General features: G+C 39.0%; 1 protein-coding gene and 1 non-coding gene across 10 annotated transcripts in view; both read right to left on the reverse strand.

The window, feature by feature from the left end:
• CUX1 (cut like homeobox 1) overlaps window positions 1–22,672 on the reverse strand; it is a 374,189-nt gene that overhangs the window by 297,846 nt on the left and 53,671 nt on the right. For all 9 annotated transcript variants that reach the window (XR_009152844.1, XR_009152843.1, XM_058164380.1 and 6 more), the window contains exon 2: window positions 859–969. Coding sequence is in view for 7 of the 9 variants with exons in the window: in XM_058164380.1 (XP_058020363.1) it covers window positions 859–969 (111 nt within the window). In the remaining 2 variants the exon portion in view is untranslated. The remainder of the gene's footprint in view (window positions 1–858; window positions 970–22,672) is intronic.
• On the reverse strand, window positions 9,700–9,806 carry LOC131189432 (U6 spliceosomal RNA). Its single transcript, XR_009153037.1, has one exon. It is a non-coding gene; the product is annotated as a U6 spliceosomal RNA (small nuclear RNA).

A 22,672-nucleotide genomic window follows, 5' to 3' on the forward strand; every position in this document is an offset into this window, starting at 1 on the left:
TGATCTCTTTTTAACAGCAGCAAATGAGAAGAACTTGATGTCAAATGGAGAAACCATTCAGAGAAAGAGAAATAAGGTTTGAGATTTCCAGAATTGGAATTATTTTTCTGACACCATAAACTAAAACTAGATAGGATATTAACTATGATAAAAGGAATGGATGGAAACCAACGTACGAGGAAGCGCAGGGTGGGAAGCTCATTTAGCATGTTAAATGGATCTGTATTTAAATAAGGAAAACTAAAAAAGTATGCCTACTTAGCTTTATATAATGTATTAAAAAAAAATCCTGACAGCTTTCAAATAGCCCAAACCACTTAAATTAACATTTAAGAAAAAATAATTATAAGCTTATTTAAATATGGTATAAATGCTTCTTTCAAAACATAATGTTTCTGGGATTCTTCCACAAAATGTTGAGATATTTCCATGCAGCAGCATAATCTCTTTTACATTTTAGAAGTCTTAATTGAAAAATTATGACATTGAAAATTATTGACATATTCATTTCAGCATGCCCAGCGTTTTCTTACATATACATATATTTAATAGTTACAGTAATCTGAAGTAATTCATTAACATTATGAAACTGCCAAATTTAAGGGGTATTCTATTTTATTGCGCTTCTAATTATTTTGATGAAATGATAGTTCTTTTTAAGAGTTCTGCATAATAAACGATGCTATGCAATATTTTTGGGAAATCCTAACACATCCAGGATATAAAGCCAGACCCTTAAAAGATTCTTAGAGAGAGAGAAAAAGAGAGATTCTATTTAAGACTAATTTTGACAGAGGGAAAAAAGTCAATTTCATGCTACGGAAAACAGCTCAAAATCTGTATTGTATTGCAACTTACTTCTGGAGTGTTTTTCTTGAACTCACGGCTTTGTTCAATAAGTTTCTTTCTTGATTGTTCACTTTCATCTTGTCGGTTAGCCAACACTGTTGCCGTTGCATCAAGTTCTCGCTATCACGAAAAAGAAAAGAAAAGCATAGGTTTAACTGCTAAGCAAAAAGCAATTAAATGAAAGTATTTTATATCTCCCTCATTAAAGTCCTTACTTCTTTTGAATGTCTCGTTACCAATCCCTCCCCAAAAGTTACAACTGGCCTCTGTAATGTTCCTTTTTTTGTTGTTGTTTTGAAGAAAGGAAATTTAGATGCTGAGAATGAGAAATTACATCGGCTGCAAGCATTTCCCTGCAGTGTACAGGAACGACTTTATTTAGTAGTTTGTCTTTTAACTATCACGAATGCTTGTTAAACACAAAGGTATCATGTTCCTTGATTTTTCAGGAATTTGAAATAAGACTCAATCAGTGTCTCCTTCCCAATTCACTCATACCGTAAAGCCCTTTTTTCCTAATCTACACAATCTATACTTAGAACTTGTAACATTAATTTTATTTTTTACTGAATGAATGATAGATAATATCTATTGGTACTGCCTGGCAGCCCCACTAGGAAAAAAGATGAGATCAGAAAGGAAGTTACAGAGCCCAACTGCATGGCAATCTGTCTATCAGAGCTGAATTGGGAGGGGTGGGGGGTGGGGAAGCAAGCAGCATCGAAAGGAAGCCATGGGCTATGCACCTCTGAGCCAGAGAAGGGCACATTCCATTTCACATCTCATCTACATTTTCCTGACTATCGCCGTTTTAGGCTCTGGGGTAAGCAACTTAAAGAGGAGTGCCTACAATAACCATCATGCTTTCGCTACATTTGGCTGATTTTATTTTGCTCCTGACATAGTCAAGTCTAACTTCCATAAGACAAAGTAAGAAGCATGTTCTTAGATAGTTTTTTCCATAGTTCAAGGAACATTCATTCCTCATCGCAGACTACATTGTACTCCCTATATTTCTATTAGCAGTTATATTTCTTTAAACTTGCCATTGTTTTGCTATACAGGTAGTTCTTGACTTACAACAGTCCTTTACTTACAACAGTTTAGTGACCGTGAACTGAAAAAGTGACTTATGACCGTTTTTCACACTTACGACCGTTGCAGCATCCCCATGATCAAAATTTGGATGCTTGGCAACTGGTTCATATTTATGACGACTGAAGTGTCCCTGGGTCATGTGATCCCCTTTTGTGACCTTTTGCCAAGCAAAGTCAATGGGAAAGTCAGATTCACTTAACAACCATGTTACTAACTTAACAACTGCAATGATTCACTTAACAACTGTGGCAAAAAAGGTTGTAAAATGGGGCAAAATTCAGTTAACAAATATCACAATTATTATTTATATTTTAATTTTCTGCATACATCATCATATCCATTCCATTCATATGAGGTCATTTTCATTCAGATCTAATACATCTTTTTCCCTTCATCCAGTTTTATATGTTAAGTTTCAGAGACACACATCTAGTTTTCTTTCATTTCATTCATTAATTTTCATCCACTACTAGTTACATCTCTTCCATTACATTATAATTTTCCATATGTCATAGTTATCTCAAGAGGGAGATAATAACATTTTTTATTGCTATCTCCAGATGGCCCATAGCTACTGACTCCATTGCCAACCATGAGGTTGGTCAAGTGAAGTTTTCGCGTAATGCTTTTCAAGGAGACATGAAAGGTGCATTGGCTTAACTGCTGTAGTTGTAGCCATGCCACATTTGGCATCCCTGCTAATTGGAAGGAAAGCCAATTGTGGCACACTTCTTACTGCCACAACCAAAAATCACGGTTTTTCACACATGCATTATGCTGCTATTTTTCCTTTGCATATTCCCTCCAAGCATTCTTTGCAATTCCCCAAAAATATTAAGCATGTTCCTTGGCCACCAAAAGACGGCCATTGTCTTTGGCTTTAAAACGTTTGAAGGCTTTGTAACTCTAGATGCGTTCTTACAACGAGATAGCCACATCTTCCCAATACTAAATATTCTAATATGTAGCATCCCTCCTGACCAAGCATGAGTTTACCTTCCATATGTTCTGTATGTCAACATTCATACATGCCAAACCAGAAATTAGATGTTATGATCTTTCAATTTCATTGTGTTGAACAAAGTCATAAAACTATACCTAGTTAATGAAATAACTTTTAATATTTATCATAATTAAATGTTATGATTTGAGCACCAGATTAAAGAATCCTATTTTACATCTGAATTATGGGTTCTCACTCGCCAGTCTAGAAATTTTAAAAAAAATGCAAAAACAAAACTTCTCAAGAGACATTTGTGTATCTTTCAGTGGTTATATTAATGAATCTGCCATCTTATTCCAGATATGCTTGGTCTATGCACCAAAAAAGCAGACCTGAAAACATATTTGGGAGAATGTCATCATCATGTCTTCCACATGTACCCAATGGATGATGCTATCTTTTATACAGAACAAGTATTGGCATTCCAGTTCTGCTTCTATTTCTGCATCGCTATACAATGCTTTTCTCATATCGCTGTTCGCTCTATTTAAGTACTAAATTGAAGTATGTGCACTGCATCTCCATGAAGTCAATAGAAGTTGTGTTATGTACCTTGGGGGAGGATTTGCCCGTAGATTTTTCTTTACCTGTGATCGATTTCCTTTCAATGTGAATAAATCTGACGTTCATGAGAAGTGAGAAAAACAGCTCACTAGTGAGAGAGAATGCAAGCAAGCTGCTGGGGCCATTTGCTCCAAGAAGTCACTTCTGGTCTTTCCATTACAAAAAGGAATTAACAAAATTAAAAACTTTCAAATGAACCAAGCTAAAGAGGCAAAGATTTCAGATGAAATTAGACATTGGTTACGATCCCAAACCAGGCAGAATTTCCTTTGCGCCAGGATTTCATATATGAGTCACACATCATACAATATTTATAAGGATACAAAAAAGAGAAAGCAAATACAGAAGACACTAGATTTCGTCATGCATGCTCTTCCCACCACATTCCTCCTTCCCACTACTTCTCTATTTGCAACATTAATTACAATCAAAGCTGAAAAGGTTCCTTGCCTACCCCAAGTTCCTTAACAAATTCTTACTACAAATCCATAATAAACAAAGAATCAAGTACATTTTAACAATGGTTAATAGAAGTGAAAAGGCACATGATAGGAATTTATTTCGTAGAGAGAACACCAACAATGAATCTCTTGATTAAAATTGAGATCAATTCTTCCTGGTTTGGATGTGTGCATTCCTAACACTTGTAGAACACCAACATTACATTTTCGCAATGGCCAGTAAGTAAATCCATTTAGCTATTCAGAAAAAGAAATAATTGAGTGGCATTTGTACGTTTTGAAGAGTTGTATGAAACAGGGCAGTAAAATAAGTAGCCTTGCAGAAAATTAACTGAAACTTTCGTAGATCCTCAGAGATTTTTTTTTGGTACACCCAGAGCTGTAGAGTGCTTTGAAACAAGTACATTAATGCCACATTTCTGTTCTTCTGAAGCTTCTCAGAAATCCAGGGGAGAAGTAAATGGGCAGAGACTATGTCTTCTGAATAGAATAGAATAGAATAGAATAGAATAGAATAGAATAGAATAGAATAGAATAGAATAGAATTTTTTATTGGCCAAGTGTGTTTGGACACACAAGGAATTTGTCTTGGTGCATATGCTCTCAGTATACATAAAAGAAAATTCTGGTTCAATTAAAGATGGCTGTTACAACTGAATGGATACTGGGTGGATCTGAAGTCATCCAAACCAAGAGGATTTACTCATAGGATATAGAAAAAAACATGCTATTTTATAGCTGCATGCAATTAATTTGATCTGTAATTTGATGGACTTCAGGTAAAAGCAAACTGATGTATAACATATATTTGCAATCTTAGCCCTAATTGCCGCAAATTGATTCAAAACCTCCCTGCTGCTACCATGAAAATTTTAGTACATTTAGCCTTGTTCCCACACTTAACTTTTTACCATTTAACCTTTGCTTAACTAGCACAAAAACTAGGGGGAATCTAACAAAACCCCTGTAGGTTGTATGAAATAATGGCATGGAAATACAAATTTTCTGCTTCAAGACGACAGGAATAGAAATCTTCAACATTGTGTTTCTGAAATCTTTCATTTAAATTCATTCTACATTGTTAGCTTACAATCCTACGTCTACACAGAGTACTTCGTGAATAAGCCCTATTAATGGAAAGGGCAATCTGATAGCCTCTTGATATCCTAGTTTAGGGGTCTCCAACCTTGGCAACTTTAAGCCTGGAGGACTTCAACTCCCAGAATTCCCCAGCCAGCTTTGCTGGCTGGGGGATTCTGGGAGTTGAAGTCCTCCAGGCTTAAAGTTGCCAAGGTTGGAGACCCTGTCCTAGATTACCATAAAATACTCAGAAAATTGTACTCTTCTGCTGAATATACAAAATAAATAAATAAATAAATAAATAAATAAAACAGGTTAGAGGATTCTAATATAGTTAATATAGTGGAAATAGAAAACTAAAAGAAAAAGAACAAAATGCTTAACAGTTGGGAAAACAAATCTTGAAATTCATCCCAGAGTCAAGCAGCCAACAAGAAAATGTGCATGTGTGTCTCTGTCTGCACATACTTATCAGAAACCAATATGGTTAATACCTAGGCATAAGGCCTTCAGCAACACATTATCAAGCAATCTGTTAGCAAGCACAAGACCAAAATATACAGTTCCCACCAATCACACTTTAAAATATGGGAGGATTTTTCACAAAAAATCCTGAAAAGCACTAAAACCAATTTTTTTAAAAATCAGAAGGGAGGGACTATACTTAGAAGCCTATGCATTTCAACCACAACTGGAACCAAATCTGGTTAATTACTGGTGGGTTAATCATTAGACTTTCATTGCTCTCAAAGGTTCTGGGTGAAACTAATACTGAATGAACCTAGTAACTAATCCATGTGCAATTCTTCCTTTCATGCAGATCTCATAGTTCAATTGGAGCTGCTCGCTCTTTCTTTCTTTCTTTCTTTCTTTCTTTCTTTCTTTCTTTCTTTCTTTCTTTCCTTCCTTCCTTCCTTCCTTCCTTCCTTTCTCTCTCTCTCTCTCTCTTTCTTCTTACCAGATGGAGAGATCTCGGTTGTTTGCCTGCAATCTTATGCATATATGGTTGGTGGAATGGGACAACTCGCCACAGCCAATTCATCACAGGACAATTAGCTGCAGGACAACTCACCGCAGGACAATTCAACAATTTGATTTAATTATTTCAAATAATTATTTTTTTAAAAATTATTTTTTGTCATTTACATTTCATTTTCCCCTCCTTTTTCATTCCTTTTCTTAATGATTCTGTTCCACCATTTCTTCAATATTAGGGTAACTCCTGTCTGCGACAAGTTGTCCTACGGCGAGTTGGCCGTGACAAGCTGGCTGCGGCAAGTTGGTCTTGGCAAATTGTCATACAGTCTATGGTTGGGCAGTGGATTTTGAATTTTTTTCTTCCTTTAGCATGGTTTTTTTTAGGTTTACTTAAAAAAAAAACCTAAATGGATGAATTCAACTTCAAATCTGTTAAAATAATAAAAAGATTAAAATCTCATTTCCAGTTTAGTTTTTTTTTACAACAGATTCATACTATCTCACCATGCTGCCAAACAACCTCCTAACCAAGATTATCTCAAGTGTGATTGTGCAGATTTCAACATTCATTCTGTTCAGAAGTGGTATTCAGCCGGTTCATAACAGTTCAGGTGAACCAGTAGCGGAGATCCTGCCCTGCCTCTATGCCGCCCTATTTAGGCACATTTTTGAGGCCGGGTGCATGTGCGGGAGGTGCATGAGCAAGCAAAGCGCATGTGCGGAAGGCCAGGCACATGTGCGGAAGAAGCATTCGCAAAGCGAGTGTGCGGCAAACCGGTGGTAAGAATATTGGAAATCCACCGCTGATTATGTTCTACCAGGCCCCACCAGTTCAATGAAAGCGATGGATCCATCTCAAATTCCATTGGGTAAACACATGAAGCTCGATCAGGACACACCCTCGATTCTGTTTTATTTTAGGATGTGAGGATTTGAATGGGAGGGGAGGCACTGGGCTCCACCGTCGTAAGGCTAGTAACAAGTTAAAAATATAGAAGATATTTGAAATCTGATTAATTCTTCAGTGTTCTGGAAGAATTTCCAGAAGTGAGAACTAGAGAACCTGTTGTGAGGTCCCTTGTTCATCTCTAGGAAATAAAAAAGCCATCAGGAACAGTGATAAAATCAAATCAAAGTCCCCTGTTTAACACACTGAAGCCTATGGCTCTCCTTGGTTTTCCCAGAAGCTCTAAAGCTCAAGTGTTGTAGGGCACCAATCTGACATATTACTGATTGCAAGTGATGCCCAGTGTTGAAGTGAAGGCCACAAGAATGTTTATATTCCCTGCTGCATTTTCAACAGAGCTGTCTAGAGCAGTGAAGGGCCTAACGGGATCAATTCTTTTTTTTCCCCCTCAGTTGGCCACCTGTTTCTAAATTCTCTTTGGACCCAGAGGATTACACTAAATTCTACCTGGTTGCAAGTACCTCTTTCCGGGGGCAAGATGATTACGTCTGTGTTGCTTAGCATAAATTTATTTATTTATTTAACATGGCTGCCCATCTCAAGTTAATGACTCCAGGTGGCTGACAGAAAGAGCAAAAAACTCAAACTCACGCATAAAAGAGCAGCAAGGGGGAAAACAGATCCATCCATAACAATTCACAAGCAACACAAAGATTCAACCCCACCTTCTGACCCCCAGATCTGGTAACATAATTTTTAGATAATTGGTTACCTCACCTCTCTTCAAAGAAAGTTCAGATTTGATTTTAGGATCAATCATAGACACCCTAACTGTTGGCCTCTTACGACAGACAGACAAACAGACAGAAAAACCAAGAACCTCATATTTAGTTTGCGAATACTTTAAATGAGGCTATCTTGGCACTTAGTCTGGAAGTTGAATTTAAGTGTAATATGTGGGAACCAAGTTGTTAGCTAGACACTTGTACACATTTTATATCTCCACTGAAGTAAGACATTGTTAGGAAGTTACTAACTCAGGTTTAGTTCAACTTTTTATATATAAAACTCTAAACCAAGGGTCCCCAACCCCCAGTCTGTGGAACGGTGTCGGGCCACAGCATGCTAGAAACTGGGCCACGCAAACAAGTGAAGCCCCATCCACGGGATGCAGGTAGCACGTGAAACTGCACCCCCTCCAGTCCGCGGTAAAACTTCTCTCCACAGAACCAGTCCCTGGTGCCCAAAAGGTTGGGGGCCCGCTGCTCTAAACAGCTTTGGGAATGGCACACTGAAAGACAGCCTTTGCTGTTACATCCCTGGTTCATACTAAGATTATCAGCGGTAGCTCTGCCATGTTTGCCAAGATCCACAGAGTGTCATCCTGCGATTACTCATGGGAAGATTTTCTTTCTAATGACTCCTGCATTTTGGAATGCTCTCCTCCCTGAAATTTATGAGGCACCTCCATTAGATCTTTTAGGCACCTGTTGAAAACCTCTTTCTTTACCCCAGGCCTTCCCTGTATGAAACCAGATGAATAGTTTCTGGGTTTTTCTTTCTTTCTTACTTCCTTCCCCTTCCCAGACGTGATTGCACTTTTTTATATTATTTGAATGTTTTGTTTTTATTATGGCACGTTACGTTCTTTTGGGTTCAACTGTAATGGGGCCAGTGTAAAAATATTGGGACAAAATAATTATTTAGATAAAATATATAATAAGGATAGAAATGCTCAACAGAGAAAAGACTATTTAAGCACAATTTCTGCAGGACTAGAGGATTCATTGCAGAGTTAAGCTGATGCAAAAGTGTTTCCCAGCGGATTGCACACACCGCGGCTTTCAGGAAAAACAAGACATCTGTTCTTCGATTACTCTGGTAGTGGCTTGGATTAAAATATCCAAAAACATCACCATCTTCTACACCAGGGCTCTCCAACCTTGGCAACTTTAAGCCTGGTGGACTTCAACTCCCAGAATTCTGGGAGTTGAAGTTCTCCAGTCTTAAAGTTGCCAAGGTTGGAGACCCCTGTTCTACACTGCAATCTTCCTCAGAAGCCTGTCTTTAAATCCTTCCTCCATCCCCCCTGCATACACACTTCAGAAATCAAGAAGGCAGTAATGGAAGACAGATGATTTCTGTTATTTTTCTTTCTTTTTTTTTATTGAAAAAGTTTTACAAAATTCCCCCCCCCCTTTCCCCCCTCTCCCGCTCCCTTCACAAACCCCCCTCCCCCCTCCCAACTCCCCGGAACAAACACAAGGTATAGTTAAAAATAAAACAAGCATATGCTAAAAATGTTCCCCTCCCAACTCAATTATACTCCTACAATTCTCATCAGTTCCTAACTTCCCCCAAAACAATCAGAAATAATACATCCTAATCATTCAAAGGCAGTCTGATAATTCTTAGTCTGATATCTACTTTGAATATAGTCAATCCATTTTTTCCATTCCTTTAAGTATCTTTCTTGCGTATTGTCTTTCAAAAAGGCTGAGATTTTTGCCATCTCAGCCAAATTGGCAACTTTCAATATCCATTCTTCTATTGTAGGTACTTCTTTTTTCTTCCAATACTGTCCTATCAGTAATCTTGCAGCAGTTATTAGATTTAAAATCAATTTACTCAATTACTGTACAGTCCGTAATAATTCCCAGCAGAAAAAATTGCGGCAGGAACTTTACCTTCTTTTTCAGAACATTTTGTAAAATCCACCAAATTTTTATCCAAAAGGCCTTAATATCCTTACAAGTCCAAAAAATATGGAACGCTTCACGAATTTGCGTGTCATCCTTGCGCAGGGGCCATGCTAATCTTCTCTGTATCGTTCCAATTTTTGTATATGTGCTGCCGAAGCGAGCACAGATTTGTTATTTTTCCACATACATCCTTTTTCACGATGTTCACCTGGCATCAAATTCAGTACCTATTCAGCACCAGGATAATATCTATCCTGTGGCTTCTGGTGTTTTGCTTTTGTGATTGTGATATATTTGTGTCTTTAATGAAATAGTAGGGACGTGGTGGCTCAGTGGCTAAGACGCTGAGCTTGTCAATTGAAAAGTCAGCAGTCGAGCAGTTCGAATCCCTAGTGCACGTAATGGGGTGAGCTCCCATGATTTGTCTCAGCTTCTGCCAACCTAATAGTTCGAAAGCACATAAAAAATGCAAGCAGAAAAATAGGGACCACCTTTGGTGGGAAGATAACAGAGTTCCGTGCACCTTTGGCATTGAGTCATGCCGGCCATATGACCACAGAGACGTCTTCGGACAGCGCTGGCTTTTTGGCTTTGAAACGGAGATGAGCACTGCCCCCTAGAGTCTGGAACGACTAGCACATATGTGTGAGGGAAACCTTTACTTTTAATGAAATAGTATGCCGATCCAAGTTGCAGAAAGAAATGGTCCTATACAGAATTCCACTGAGTCGTATCACCTTCTACAATTCACTATTGCATCTCATTTCAACCTTCCATCTTATTTCATCCTATTTTTCCATATACAGGTAGCCCCCGACGAAGTATCCATTACTCTCATAGAATGTTTTTCCACAGCATGCTGACCTTGGAAGCTTTTCTGGGTTTGGATAATGCACTGAATCATAAACTAACCCAATGGATTAGGCTTATATGATATTTTAAGATGGTACAAAATTAACTAAGGTTAGCATACTATACAAATTGTGTTTGCTATAATTTTCATTGACGTGGTTAAGCTTGTTGTGCAATCGCAGCCAGAGAATTTTATTCTTGATATATTTCATATATTACCGCCAAAACTGGCTAGAACCCTAGCAACACAGTCTTCTGAGGGTTCTAAGTAGACTTTCACCTAACTGCTCGTGGCTACAGCCATCTTCCCAAATTATTGGGAAGTGAAAGTCTAACCTCCTGACATAGACATAGACTACCCTTGCAAGTTATCTTCAATATACTAGAAACTAGTAACTTAAATATATCTCTGCCAAACCAAAAATGTGTGTTCTGCTAAAGAACCATAGCATTGCCTGAAGGCCACAGTGCAGCAACCTTGCTGAAGCTAAATACACTTACGTCTGCTTAGCATTTTGAAAAATTACCTGCAAGCTTGTTTGATTTCTACAGGAATAGGCAACTGGGTAGACCCTAAGTCATTGTCTTGCTGGATTGGACCTCTGATCCATCTAGGCTAACAGTCTGTCCTCATAATGGCCAACCAACTGACCAAGGAAGATCACTAGTCTCCCAGCAGATGGCTTTTAGAGGCAGTTGCACTGCCATTAAGAGGAATAGCCATTGATTCCCATGGGACAGTAAAGGGTAGGTGATCAAACAGATCCATCTAGATTACTGCAATGTGCTCTACGTAGGGCTGCTCTTGAAGACCACCCAGAAACTTCAACTGGTGCAGAAGACAGTTACACCAACAAAAATGGTGGCCCCTAGGTTTGCCTATGTAACAACTTTATTGCACAAGCTGCAATGGCTTCCGGTTTCTTTCCAACTGCAATTCAAGGTGCTGGTCATCACTTTTAAAGCCCTATATGGCACAGGCTATCCAAGGGACTGCCTTTCCCTAAGGACATCTACCTGTCCTATCAGGTGACGTAGGTGGGCACACTCCCAGTCCCTTCCCCTAAATATTGCCATGTGACAGGAAGAGAAGCAGGTCCTTTCCTTGATAGCCTCTGCCCTACTGAACACTCCTCCTCCTTGGTTTGAGCCTTAGCGACGGTTTGAAATTACAGTGCCTTTGAAAACTGGCTTTTCCCCTAAGAGGTAGGAGAAACCTAGATAATCACACATTAGAAGTTTGATGCAGTGCCAGGTTTTTGTTGTTTTAATGTTTTAATCAGCTTAGTGTTATAGTTTTAATATCATTTTATATGTCTTTTAATCATTGATTGGGCGCTGCCCAAAGTTGATTTGAGAGATGTGCAGCTATGTAAATAAGTAAATAAAACAAGCAAATTTAAAATGTAAGCAAAAAGTAACCTGGAATGTTGGATTTAATGACTGCTTGAGGTTTTTACTGCTCATTTTAGAAGCTACTGGATAAATCTGTTTATGTACATCCTCTAGCCTTTAAAAAAAGATCCCTTTTCCCTCTACCTTCATCTGTGCAAACATACACATGCAGATTTATAATTATGGGTAAACAGATGACATGCAGTAACCAGCCTCTGCAGCCTAGAAGAATTTCTTATTTTATGTCCGTAGAGATTATACAGAAGTTCTCCATAAATGCAGCCAGTAAGCAGGTTTTCAAATGCTGGCTGGACGTATCAGCTGCATAAAACTCCCAGGCCATTCAGAAACCTCCAATCCAGGCAAGCAAGGCGCAGATTCAGTGCCTTGCCCTGAGAGCAATAAACAATAGTTCTGCAAAGATGTGTGTTCCCAATCGCTCCCCAGAGCATGCAGCTGTCTCAATCAATGCTGATTGTCTGTTAATTAGTTCAGTGTTACAAGCTGATGGAACAGATGACTTCATCCCCCCTCCCAGGCAGAATAATTTCTTTTACCAGATGCAGCCACCTACCATATGCGGAGCGCTGGGCTGCGGCAGGAGCAGTAGGGGTAAAGTGAATCACTTCACAAAGGGCTCCTTTTCATCTCATTCTCTTGGGGCACTGTGAGGTCATGTTCTCATGAAAATGCCACAACTCCCAAGGGCTAGTTGGCCATGAAAGGGTCACACGTGCTTCTCTATCTTGTGTGAAAAGGTTGCGCGAACAGTTCTGCATGCCCAAAGTGAAATGGCATCTTTATTTTCAAGGGTTTGGTGAGTTGTTTCATTTTTTTGTTTTTAAACACATGCTGTTTGATTCCATATGGTAAAAATACATCTTGAGATATATCAACATTAAACAAAAAACAAAAAGCCTACCCTTCAATTTTTTCTTGCCCCAAAAAGTTCAACTAGAACTGAATTGGAACATTCAAAGAAGCCCACCCACCTGTATAACTCACAGTTCTGGGAATGCCATCTGACTAGAAGGAACCTTGGTCAGCCTTATGCCTTGTACAGAGATGCAACAGGCAGCTTCTTTGAATGAACTGCTTTGGACGAGTTATTTGAGTATTTCAGATCTATATCCAGCTAAGTATTAAATCTTGGAGTGAAACAGCATACAGACTACTTGCTTTCAGTGAGCAGCTCAGTTCACACAACATGGTAAAACTTCAGAACAAAACTGCTATCTTGTCGTAACTTACCGGTATGTGCCCAAAGAAATAAATCATATTATGATTTAACTGCCTGATCCTGGCAACACACTAAGACAATGGCCAAGTTTCCATATATTGAGCCATAAGCCACAATAGGTTGGTACTCTAATCTAATGAGAATCAACTATGTGATTATGTGAAATTTCCACTCCCAAATCCTAACTGCTCCTCATAGCAAACATATTATACGCCTGAATATTACAAAGTTGTTACATGTAATAAAAGGATGCCTTTCTGACATCCTTTTAGTGACATCTACATGCCACTTATAAATGAGAATATTAGATCAGTAAAACTTATGTAATAATACTAAACAACCTGTGACTCATTGGATCATGCTTTCAGTTGTGTCATTGTTTCAGAGATGTATACTTACCTAAACAGATCAACAGAATGACCACAGGCAGGCACAAAAGCAGTTGGTTGGATTTCTGACCTCCTGCCAGCTTCCCCATTGACTTTGTTTGTGGAAAGCTAGCAGGGAGAAAGTCAATGGGGAAGCTAGCAGGGAAGGTTGCAGGTTGTTTGGGTAATGTTCCCCCATCCAGTGTATCCTCTTCCAATCCCTCTGCTTGTGCCAACTGGCCATTCCCACCTCTGTGTACCCTCCCCAACTCAAACCGCATCATTCCTGACCCTCAACATACCTCATGGGTATACCCTGACATCCTAGTGCCGTGGTCCCCAATGTTGTGACCCAGGCCCAAGTAGGTAGCAGTAGATGCACTTAGTTCAAAAGCAAACAGATTTTATTAGAACAGCTGAGAACTCATTCTCAGCGTAGTCCAAACTAAATCAAAACAAATTCTTCATAACACAAGTCTTCAGTCTTACCACCAACCTTGGTCTAATCAGGCAAACTGCCAAAGGCTTTTCTTGGCAAAAGTTCAAAAGCAGAAGACACCGACAAATAATAAATGCAGCAAGATAAGGAGCAATTCTATTAACATTGTTTTCCAACAAAGAGCCCAAATGCCCTTGCTGATCTTTTAAGCCTTATAGGAGGGGCCAGTCACTTCTTCGCCCTACTCCCGAGTCATCCTCTTTGCTTTAGCTGCTCTTGCCTTCTGGCAACTCTTCTCATGAGTGCATTAGGAACAGGCTCTTCCTGTTCCTCTGTCTCACTACTATCAGCCTCTGGAGGCTCCGCAGTTCGCACATCACTCCCAGATGGCCCTGGCCCCATCTCTGCCTCCGACACAGAGTCCTCATCCCGGCCTTCCTCAGTCTCCAGGACTGGCCCATGTTCTTCCTCAGCCTCATTGCTATCTGACTCTGCTGCCAGCTCCACAGGCTGCCAGCAGACCACAACACCCAACTTTTGCGGCTTGGCAATCTGGCAGGGGGGAAGAAGGGAACTGGGCTGTGCAAATAGCCCATGGCCCAGTAGTGGGCTTTGGCCCAATGTTTGGAGATCCCTGCCCAGGGGTTGGGGAGCCTTGCCCTAGGGCACCCTCCCTGACCCATGCTGTGGCTCTTGTGCACACCTTTGCTCCCTCCCCTATCTGGTAGCACCGACTTACTTGCCTGTCTGCTGGCCTTGGACTTTCAACTTCCTGCCAGCTTCCCAACTGACTTTGCTTGTGGGAAGCTGGCAGGGCATGTTGGCAATCACTATCAAGTTCAAACTTCCTGCCAGCTTCCTCCCTTTGACTTGTGAAAAACTGTCAGGGAGCATTGGAAATGACAATCACACGACCATGGCTGACCACGGCCACACAGCAGTGCTGAAGCAGCCACAACTTGAGAAACATGAATGGTAGTATATAAATTATGAGGTGGTTCAAGGCCATCTTATTACAATAAGAAGTATGAGTTACTTTTAAACAAAAGATACAGATTTTCTCCAAAAAGGTATTTCAGAGACAGCAGTCCAAGAACCACATATTCAAACAAAATAATATGGGGACACTATTTGTATAAACTGATTCTGTTTTGCATAGCAAGTCTGCTTTAATGGCTCAACTTGTATCTTACATTTAAAGAAAGACTATGCTTTAAAATTAGACTGATGGAAGAACAGAAATATGAAGAGAAATATTGGCTGTAGAGGCAAAGGGAAAAGAACCAGAAAATGTAAACACTAGTAGACATATCAGGTTTTCCTGCCAAGGTGACAAAGTGACTCAAATTTAATTATGGGGAAGGAAACTAACTTGTCCACCACAATCAGAATTTTTTAAAAAGAGAGCCAGAATAAACAAGTGTACTGAAGAAAACAGAGAAAAAAACGGATGTATAATATTGCATGCAAATACTAAAACTGATTCCTTCAGTATCACCCACCCACATCATTTATCTTTTCCCAGTTCATGGGGAAAATGAAACATCTGCCATTGATTTTGAAGCTGTCAAGATATATATATAATAAAAAAGTCCACTATTTTGGCCCTTCTGAAGATAGTATTCACAGTTTCTGAAGACAGTATTCACGAGAAAGGTGTGAAAAGTTCCCACTCTAACACCATGTTTACATTGCCAAAAAAAGGAGCAGAAAATATTAAAGCATTCACAACAAATCAAAGCCATACATTTTATAGCATCACGTCAACATATGTTCTGCACCTGGCCTATGTAATACCGTTCTGGAGTTTCAATGCAAGAGAGAGAAAATTAAGCTTGCTGAAGATCACATTGCCCTGCTCTTTCAAACCATCTGCAGCGAACTCTGCCAAGAACTCCTTTGTACTATGTCCAGGCTGGAGGAAGAATAAAAAAAAAATTGAAAATGATTTTTGTTTTAATGTCCCTCCATTTAACATGCCAAAATTTCTTTCAGATCTCCCAAATAGAAGTCACAGTAAAGTTTTCAAAGATCGTAGTAAAACTGATATTGATATGTTGTCAAAACATTATAGTAAAACTGTAAAATGCAGGGAAGGAAGAATAGCTTCAACAAAATTAGTATCAAAACAAAATGACTTTTGAAGCAGAACAGTGGTATGTTCTTTTATTTCTGCCTAAAAAAATAAATCCGGGATGTAAACCTAAAGTTTTATGTTGCTTTGTTCCACTTACATTGCATGTGAGTGTAGATTAGGCAAAAAGATTTTAAAACGAAAGGAGAAATCGAGCCATCATTTTAAAAGAAAGGATTTTCCTCTGTTCTTTCACACAGGAGGAAATACCTCTAAGAAGCTATGTTTGTTATGTATGTGACCAATTTTTAAAAAAATATGAAGATGCTGCTGGATCAAATGGGGGGAGGGTTCCATTATTCAAGTTCTTATATAAAGAAGTGAAGATAATGCAGCTTGACTAACTAGATCACTTGTCCACTTTATTTATGTGCTCAGAACATCAATATCAATATCACCTATTAGATAAAGGCTTCTGGAGTTTTTTCCCCAAACCCTTAGTAACAACCGTGCTCTGGGTCAAATGGCTGAGAAGAGAGGGAGGGGGCTTAGAACAGAGAAGGCTGGGTATTCAAACTCTCTCCCCAGCTGCCTCTCCCATAGGGGTGGATTGGGGTAATGTCTTCTCAAATACTTTTCTCTACAGTCACCTGTCAAATCTGGGCCGTTTTTGAACTTAAAACCTTCTGTTGCTGGTTTCACTCTCCCTCCCACAAATCTGCTCCTGTTCTGTCCAGTTTTGAGATATGCTATACTGAAAGACAAACTTGCATATATGTTTACATAATTTCTTTCCAGCATTAGGTTGGGTTGGGCAGAATAACCAGCTAGGGAAAGTATGCACGTATTGGATTCTGGAACTCTTTCCAAATCATTAGTAATAGTTATATTCTGGGTCAAGTAACTGGGAGGGACGAGCCTCTACAACGGATGAGGGTGCGACATCCTGAGATGCTACCATACTGCCTCTCTTATAGGGATGCATTTAGGGACATGTTTAGGCGTTTTCTTCTTCACAGTCCCTGATCTGATTTATTTTGAAGCACAATGTTTCTTTTGGTGGTTTCTCCCAAACACCAATTTTTGCCCCATTCTGTTCAGGCCATGCCTTATATCGGCTGGGCAGGCTTGTCACCACAGGTGGAATAATTTATGTGCGCTGCAGGGCCCTATAACTGATCAAGGCTTCCTAGGTGTGGTGGGTCACGGAGAAGGCCTGGGCGCCCTGGGCATGGTGGGGTGGAGAGAAGGTTAGCCTTCTGGACTGTGAAGGTTTTCCACGTGCTGATGGGCCTTATAGCCAGCTGAGGCCTCCCAGGTCAGGTGGGCAGGGGAGCAGACTGAAGTTTTCCAGTCTGCAGCAAATTTTCATACACCAGTGGGCCCTGTAGCACAACCAGAACTGGGAGAGCCAGTACTGCAATCAATGAATGAAGCAATCATGTGATGTCTCACTTAGCAACTGCTTTGCTCACCAACCAAAGATTCCAATCTGAACTGTGGTTGTAAACTGAGGACTATCTGTAATTGTAGCAACATAAAAAAATGCCCATCTAGCAGTTCGAAAGCATGCAAGTGTGAGCAGATAAATAGGTACCACTTTGATGGGAAGGTAACAGGATTCCGTGCACCTCGGCATATAGTCATGCTGATCACATGACCATGGAAGCATCTTCAGACAATGCTGGCTTCCTCAGAAATGGAGATGAGTACTGCACCCTAAAAATCTGAAACAACTGGACAGGGGAAACCTTTACCTTAAAAAAATCTTAGTACAGCTGTTCTGAATAATAAAGAATAAAAAAGTATTTTCCCATATAAATTTGGTGGATATGGAAGTAACACCCTCAATGATATACCAGGTTCTATTTGCAAAGAAAAATCTTGAGGAAAAGACATCTGGACATAGGAAAAGATATATTGATGGAAGGAAATGCCAAGATGTTCTCTGAATCATTTTTTCCCCTTTGAATCCAGCTGGTTGCCCTGCCTCAATTAACAGGTTTCTCATAATTTAATCAACTATATAGATACACCACATTAAGTAAGAATATTCCTCACTAGTAACTAGGCTCTTAACTACCAGATTAGTGTCTTTAGCTTTCATTCAAGACCTTTTGTTATGCTTCCACAGTTTCTATCTCCTAAAGCACAAAATGAGCACAATGTAAATAAAAAAAATGACTACAAAGTTTGCCAAAGGTCATACAAACAAGCAGTTCCTAAAAGCTGTCACATTAAAATATAACTAAGACACATGCCTTAAAGTCAGGTTTTGCAGGCAGTGACAACCTTGACCATATCCAGATGCAATTAACCCCCCCCCCCATTTATAGCACCAATTTAGAACATAATGTGTCTACTCTAGACACCAAAACCTTATCAAGAACAGGAAGCACAGTCAACCTCCAGATACTTGCTTGAAATCTCATATTGAGGAATATCTTCTTAGGGGAAAAAACAGGAGTATTAAGATATAACAGAATAGAAAGCAAAATGTTCTAGTCTTAGCAGGGGCATATCTTAATATTTGTGCAAATAGATGCAATGTAACCCATCTTTAAACTCTGTGCACCAGCCATCCCATTTCTCAACTATAATCACATCATTCATCATAACTAGTGGCATTAGAGTACACTAAGAAATAATTAGCTTTACATAGAGTGTGGACAAGCCATAAAATTCTCTGGAGAAGATGAATGGATAAAAATTGCCCTCTGTAAACTTAATATTAGCTTTGTCTTGAACATAACGATCTCAGGTGTTGCTTATACCAAGATACATCATCTTTACTAAATTTGCTACAAAGAAGCCACACCATTTTCCACCTCTTTCATCCATTCAAGTACCCAAGGTCAGCCTGCCAAGCGACTTTGACATTCAAGTCAGGAAGTTCTGGCCAGTAGAAATCCAAGGTAACATTGCTTTGGCATTTATTTGCAGCATTTCTGCAAAACACTGCAAGCTTCTAACTAGAATATATAACTCGCACAGCACCAAAACTTCTGAATATCCATAGGAAGAATTTCATTTTTACTGGCAATAAACATTAATTCTAAAGGACTGAAACATAAAATATATTTTAATGCCACATAAATCATTTTTCCCTAGACAAAGCAAACTGTCTGACAGTTTTAAGGACTGTGATATAAATTTTTATGGCAAATTATCTGCATAGAAATAATCTTTCCAAGATGCGGTTTTAGTATCCATGTCTCATTTTCATAATGCTACCAATCTTTGCAATTGTCAGCTGCAAGCCACTCCAAACACATTAGTGGTCTGGTTATGCTTTTCTTGAGTTGGGAATTGGCTGGTTAATTCTGATCAACTTCAGAAGACTGGCTATGGACTTGACCCTAAAATTTTGCCAGTATAGAGATAAAAGAGAGTAAATGGTATCTTATTTTTAAAAGCTGGATTTTGTTTTTTGTTTTTTGCCATAAGCTTTATCATTAATATCAGCAATACACTCTTATTTTTATGACACCTTCTTTGTCATTTCTTTGTTTTAATTTAATTTTTCTTTTTACAACCCTGTAGTCCCTTAAGGGATGTGGTGGCTCAGTGGCTAAGACACTGAACTTGTCGATTGAAGGGTTGGCAGTTCAGCGGTTTGAATCCCTAGTGCTGCTGTGTAACTGGGTAAGCTCCCGTTACTTGTCCAAGCTTCTGCCAACCTAGCAGTTCGAAAGCACGTAAAAAATGCAAGTAGAAAAATAGGGACCACCTCTGGTGAGAAGGTAACAGTGTACCGTGTGCCTTTGGTGTTTAGTCATGGCAGCCACATGACCATGGAGATGTCTTCAGACAGCGCTGGCTCTTCGGCTTTGAAACTGAGATGAGCGCCGCCCCTTAGAGTCGGGAACGACTAGCACGTATGTGCGAGGGGAACCTTTACCTTTACCTTTAGTCCCTTAATTAAGGATAGAGTCAGGATGGCTGGGTGGAGCTGAGCATTTACTGGCCGGATGCCCTTCCTAATGCCTACATGGAGTTTGCAGCGGCTATTGTTTCCTTGTGCCCCCCAAAAGAAACATCTGCCACTGTGTAGGATTAAACTCTCAACCTTCTGAGTTTTAATCTAATATTTGTGGGAAAATGCAACTAAAAGTATATACAGGTAGTCCTTAGTAAGCAACAGTAACTGAGACCAGGAACTCTATTACTAAGTGACACAATCATAAAACACAATGTCATGTGACAATGCCAACTTATAATGGCAGTTCTAGTTGCAATTATTAAGCACATCTCGTGCAGTCGTTAGGTGTCTCAAATGTGCTAACTTAAAGAATGGGTTCAAAATCTAGGGCCAACTGCTCTTGCGGAATTGATATTTCAAGGATCCTCACGTCAGTTGTATTCACAAAGTTATGGCCACTGGAGTATCACCAAAGTTAGACCTGGTCACATTGTGATTTCCAACATTCCCTGCCAACAGTCAATTAGAAAGCTGACAGGAAATTGGAAATTGTTCATACTCTCACTGCTTTTTTGCCTGCCCATCATCATTCTGTTCCTCTATTTAGGTAAGGAAATATCTCAGAAAGGATGAGCCAATAGGTCTTGGGTTATCTATTGTAGGTCTGAAACTACTTTACTGGAACAGCATCTTGTCAGTCTGGATATGCTTCTTGCCTCCCTCATATTATTTTCATGTGAAAATGGGGAGAAGCTTGTCTGAGATAATTTCTCCAAATGGTTTCTTAGAACAGACTCCAGGCCTGCTTGTTTGAGCATTGCCTTGGTAGCAGCTCTTCATCCTGTCCTTCAGGGCCATTTCATGTGCCCTCTATAGGAATAACCATTCCTAGTAATATACAGTTTGGATGTTAACACTACTTAAATAATAATTTGGAAGATACTGTCTCTACTCAAAGAGTGCTCCATATCATAGGCTCACATATGCTGTTCAAACGATTATTCATTCATAGAGTCCAAATGAGGCAAAATAATTTGTAATGAGCTGTGACCACTCTCAACAATAAAGTGCTACTGTACTGTGCAAGCATGGCTAAAATGATGAATATTAAAAGTTGCAGCCCAGTTATCTCTAGAAGGCCACTGTGCTCCTCTTGATATATATATAAACCAGCACTATCCACAAAACAAATATCTCAAACATCAAAACATCAATTAAATCTTCATTCACACAAAAACCATAATCTCATCTAGATAAACTGAAGAATTACAGCTTGGTACTAAGAGCAGAAACATCAGCCTCTCCTCCTACAAAAAAAAATGGAAAGAGAGAATGGATTGCATGAATCCAAGTGCATTATTACATAATTCTCAACATTATTATAGTTAAGCAAAAGAATATACTGGAATGAAATATAAATAGAAAGTTACATAAATTTATCCCGTGTCTTCACTGTGAGAAGATAACCCAATATATGAATATATTTATATGTGTGTCAACAGCTCATTGAAATACATATTTCAAAACTAGACATTTGCTTACTGTAAATAACCTGTAATCTTTAGGTAAAATATCTCCAAATCATATTGGAATCCCAAGCTCTGTCCTTTAATTAATTATTCAGATATTAAAGGTACACATTATCATGGTGCCAAGAAAGGTTTTAATGAGAATAAGAGAAGAGGGCGTTAAGAACTACTTAAATCTGATTAAAACTTATACAGATGTATGTATTTGCTGTGACGAAAGAAAATTGCAGCTAAGAAGCATTGATTGCTCTCAAGCATGTTCACACCTTCAAAATACAGCACAGTACTACAAAAGTTTGTCTACTTTATAGAAATTGTGATATCTTTCTCAAAACAAGCAGCAAAGCCAAGGAATTCAGGAGACATAAGGACAAATAATTTTATCAACAGACTGGCATGAAGAGTTTCACATACAGAAATAACTCTTATCTGACTGAGATGGTGTAGGATTTCCTGCCTGGGCAGGGGGTTGGACTAGAAGGCCTCCAAGGTCCCTTCCAACTCTGTTGTTATATATATATATTATATAAATTAGAAACACATGTTCTATAAACACATGTTAACCAATTAATCAATTAATTTGTATTGGTTGAGAACTTAATAATGTATTAGATTTCAAGAAAGTGGTGAGTAAAATTATGGGTCCATTTCATAATGGATGGATTTACCACCAATCCTGCATACGTTGCCGTTACCTTCAGTCATTAAGAATGAATCAAATACATCATTAAAATTATTCCATAGAATCAATTACATCAATTACTCAATTTCTGAAGTAAATCAGAGGCAAAATGTATAGCACAAAAAGATATAGCAACAATGTATCAATTTACAAAAGTTGGGACCAAAATATAGGATTAGTGCTTGTCCATGGTGGGAGAAGGGATAGAATCTTACAGTGAGAACAGATGGCTACTACCTCAATTAATGAATAGTTGCTACCCTAGGTGGTACTACAGATGATAATTATTTACTCTGATTAATTACTCTCAATTTATAAGCTTATAGAACTTCAGCATCTGAAGTTTTTACCCCTTGGCACCAGAGGCCCGTCAAATTAAAAATGCACTACTTTGCACGCTTGTCTTAATTTCAAAAGAATCTCTTTTGTTTAGAATTGATAATGAGGATATCAAAGTGGTACATAGCTTCTGCCTTTTAAGATCAACCATCAACAGTAAAAGAAGAAGCAGACAAGACATATGTTACAG

Source organism: Ahaetulla prasina, chromosome 1 (assembly GCF_028640845.1).
Source record: "Ahaetulla prasina isolate Xishuangbanna chromosome 1, ASM2864084v1, whole genome shotgun sequence".
Classification (NCBI taxonomy): Eukaryota; Metazoa; Chordata; class Lepidosauria; order Squamata; family Colubridae; genus Ahaetulla; species Ahaetulla prasina.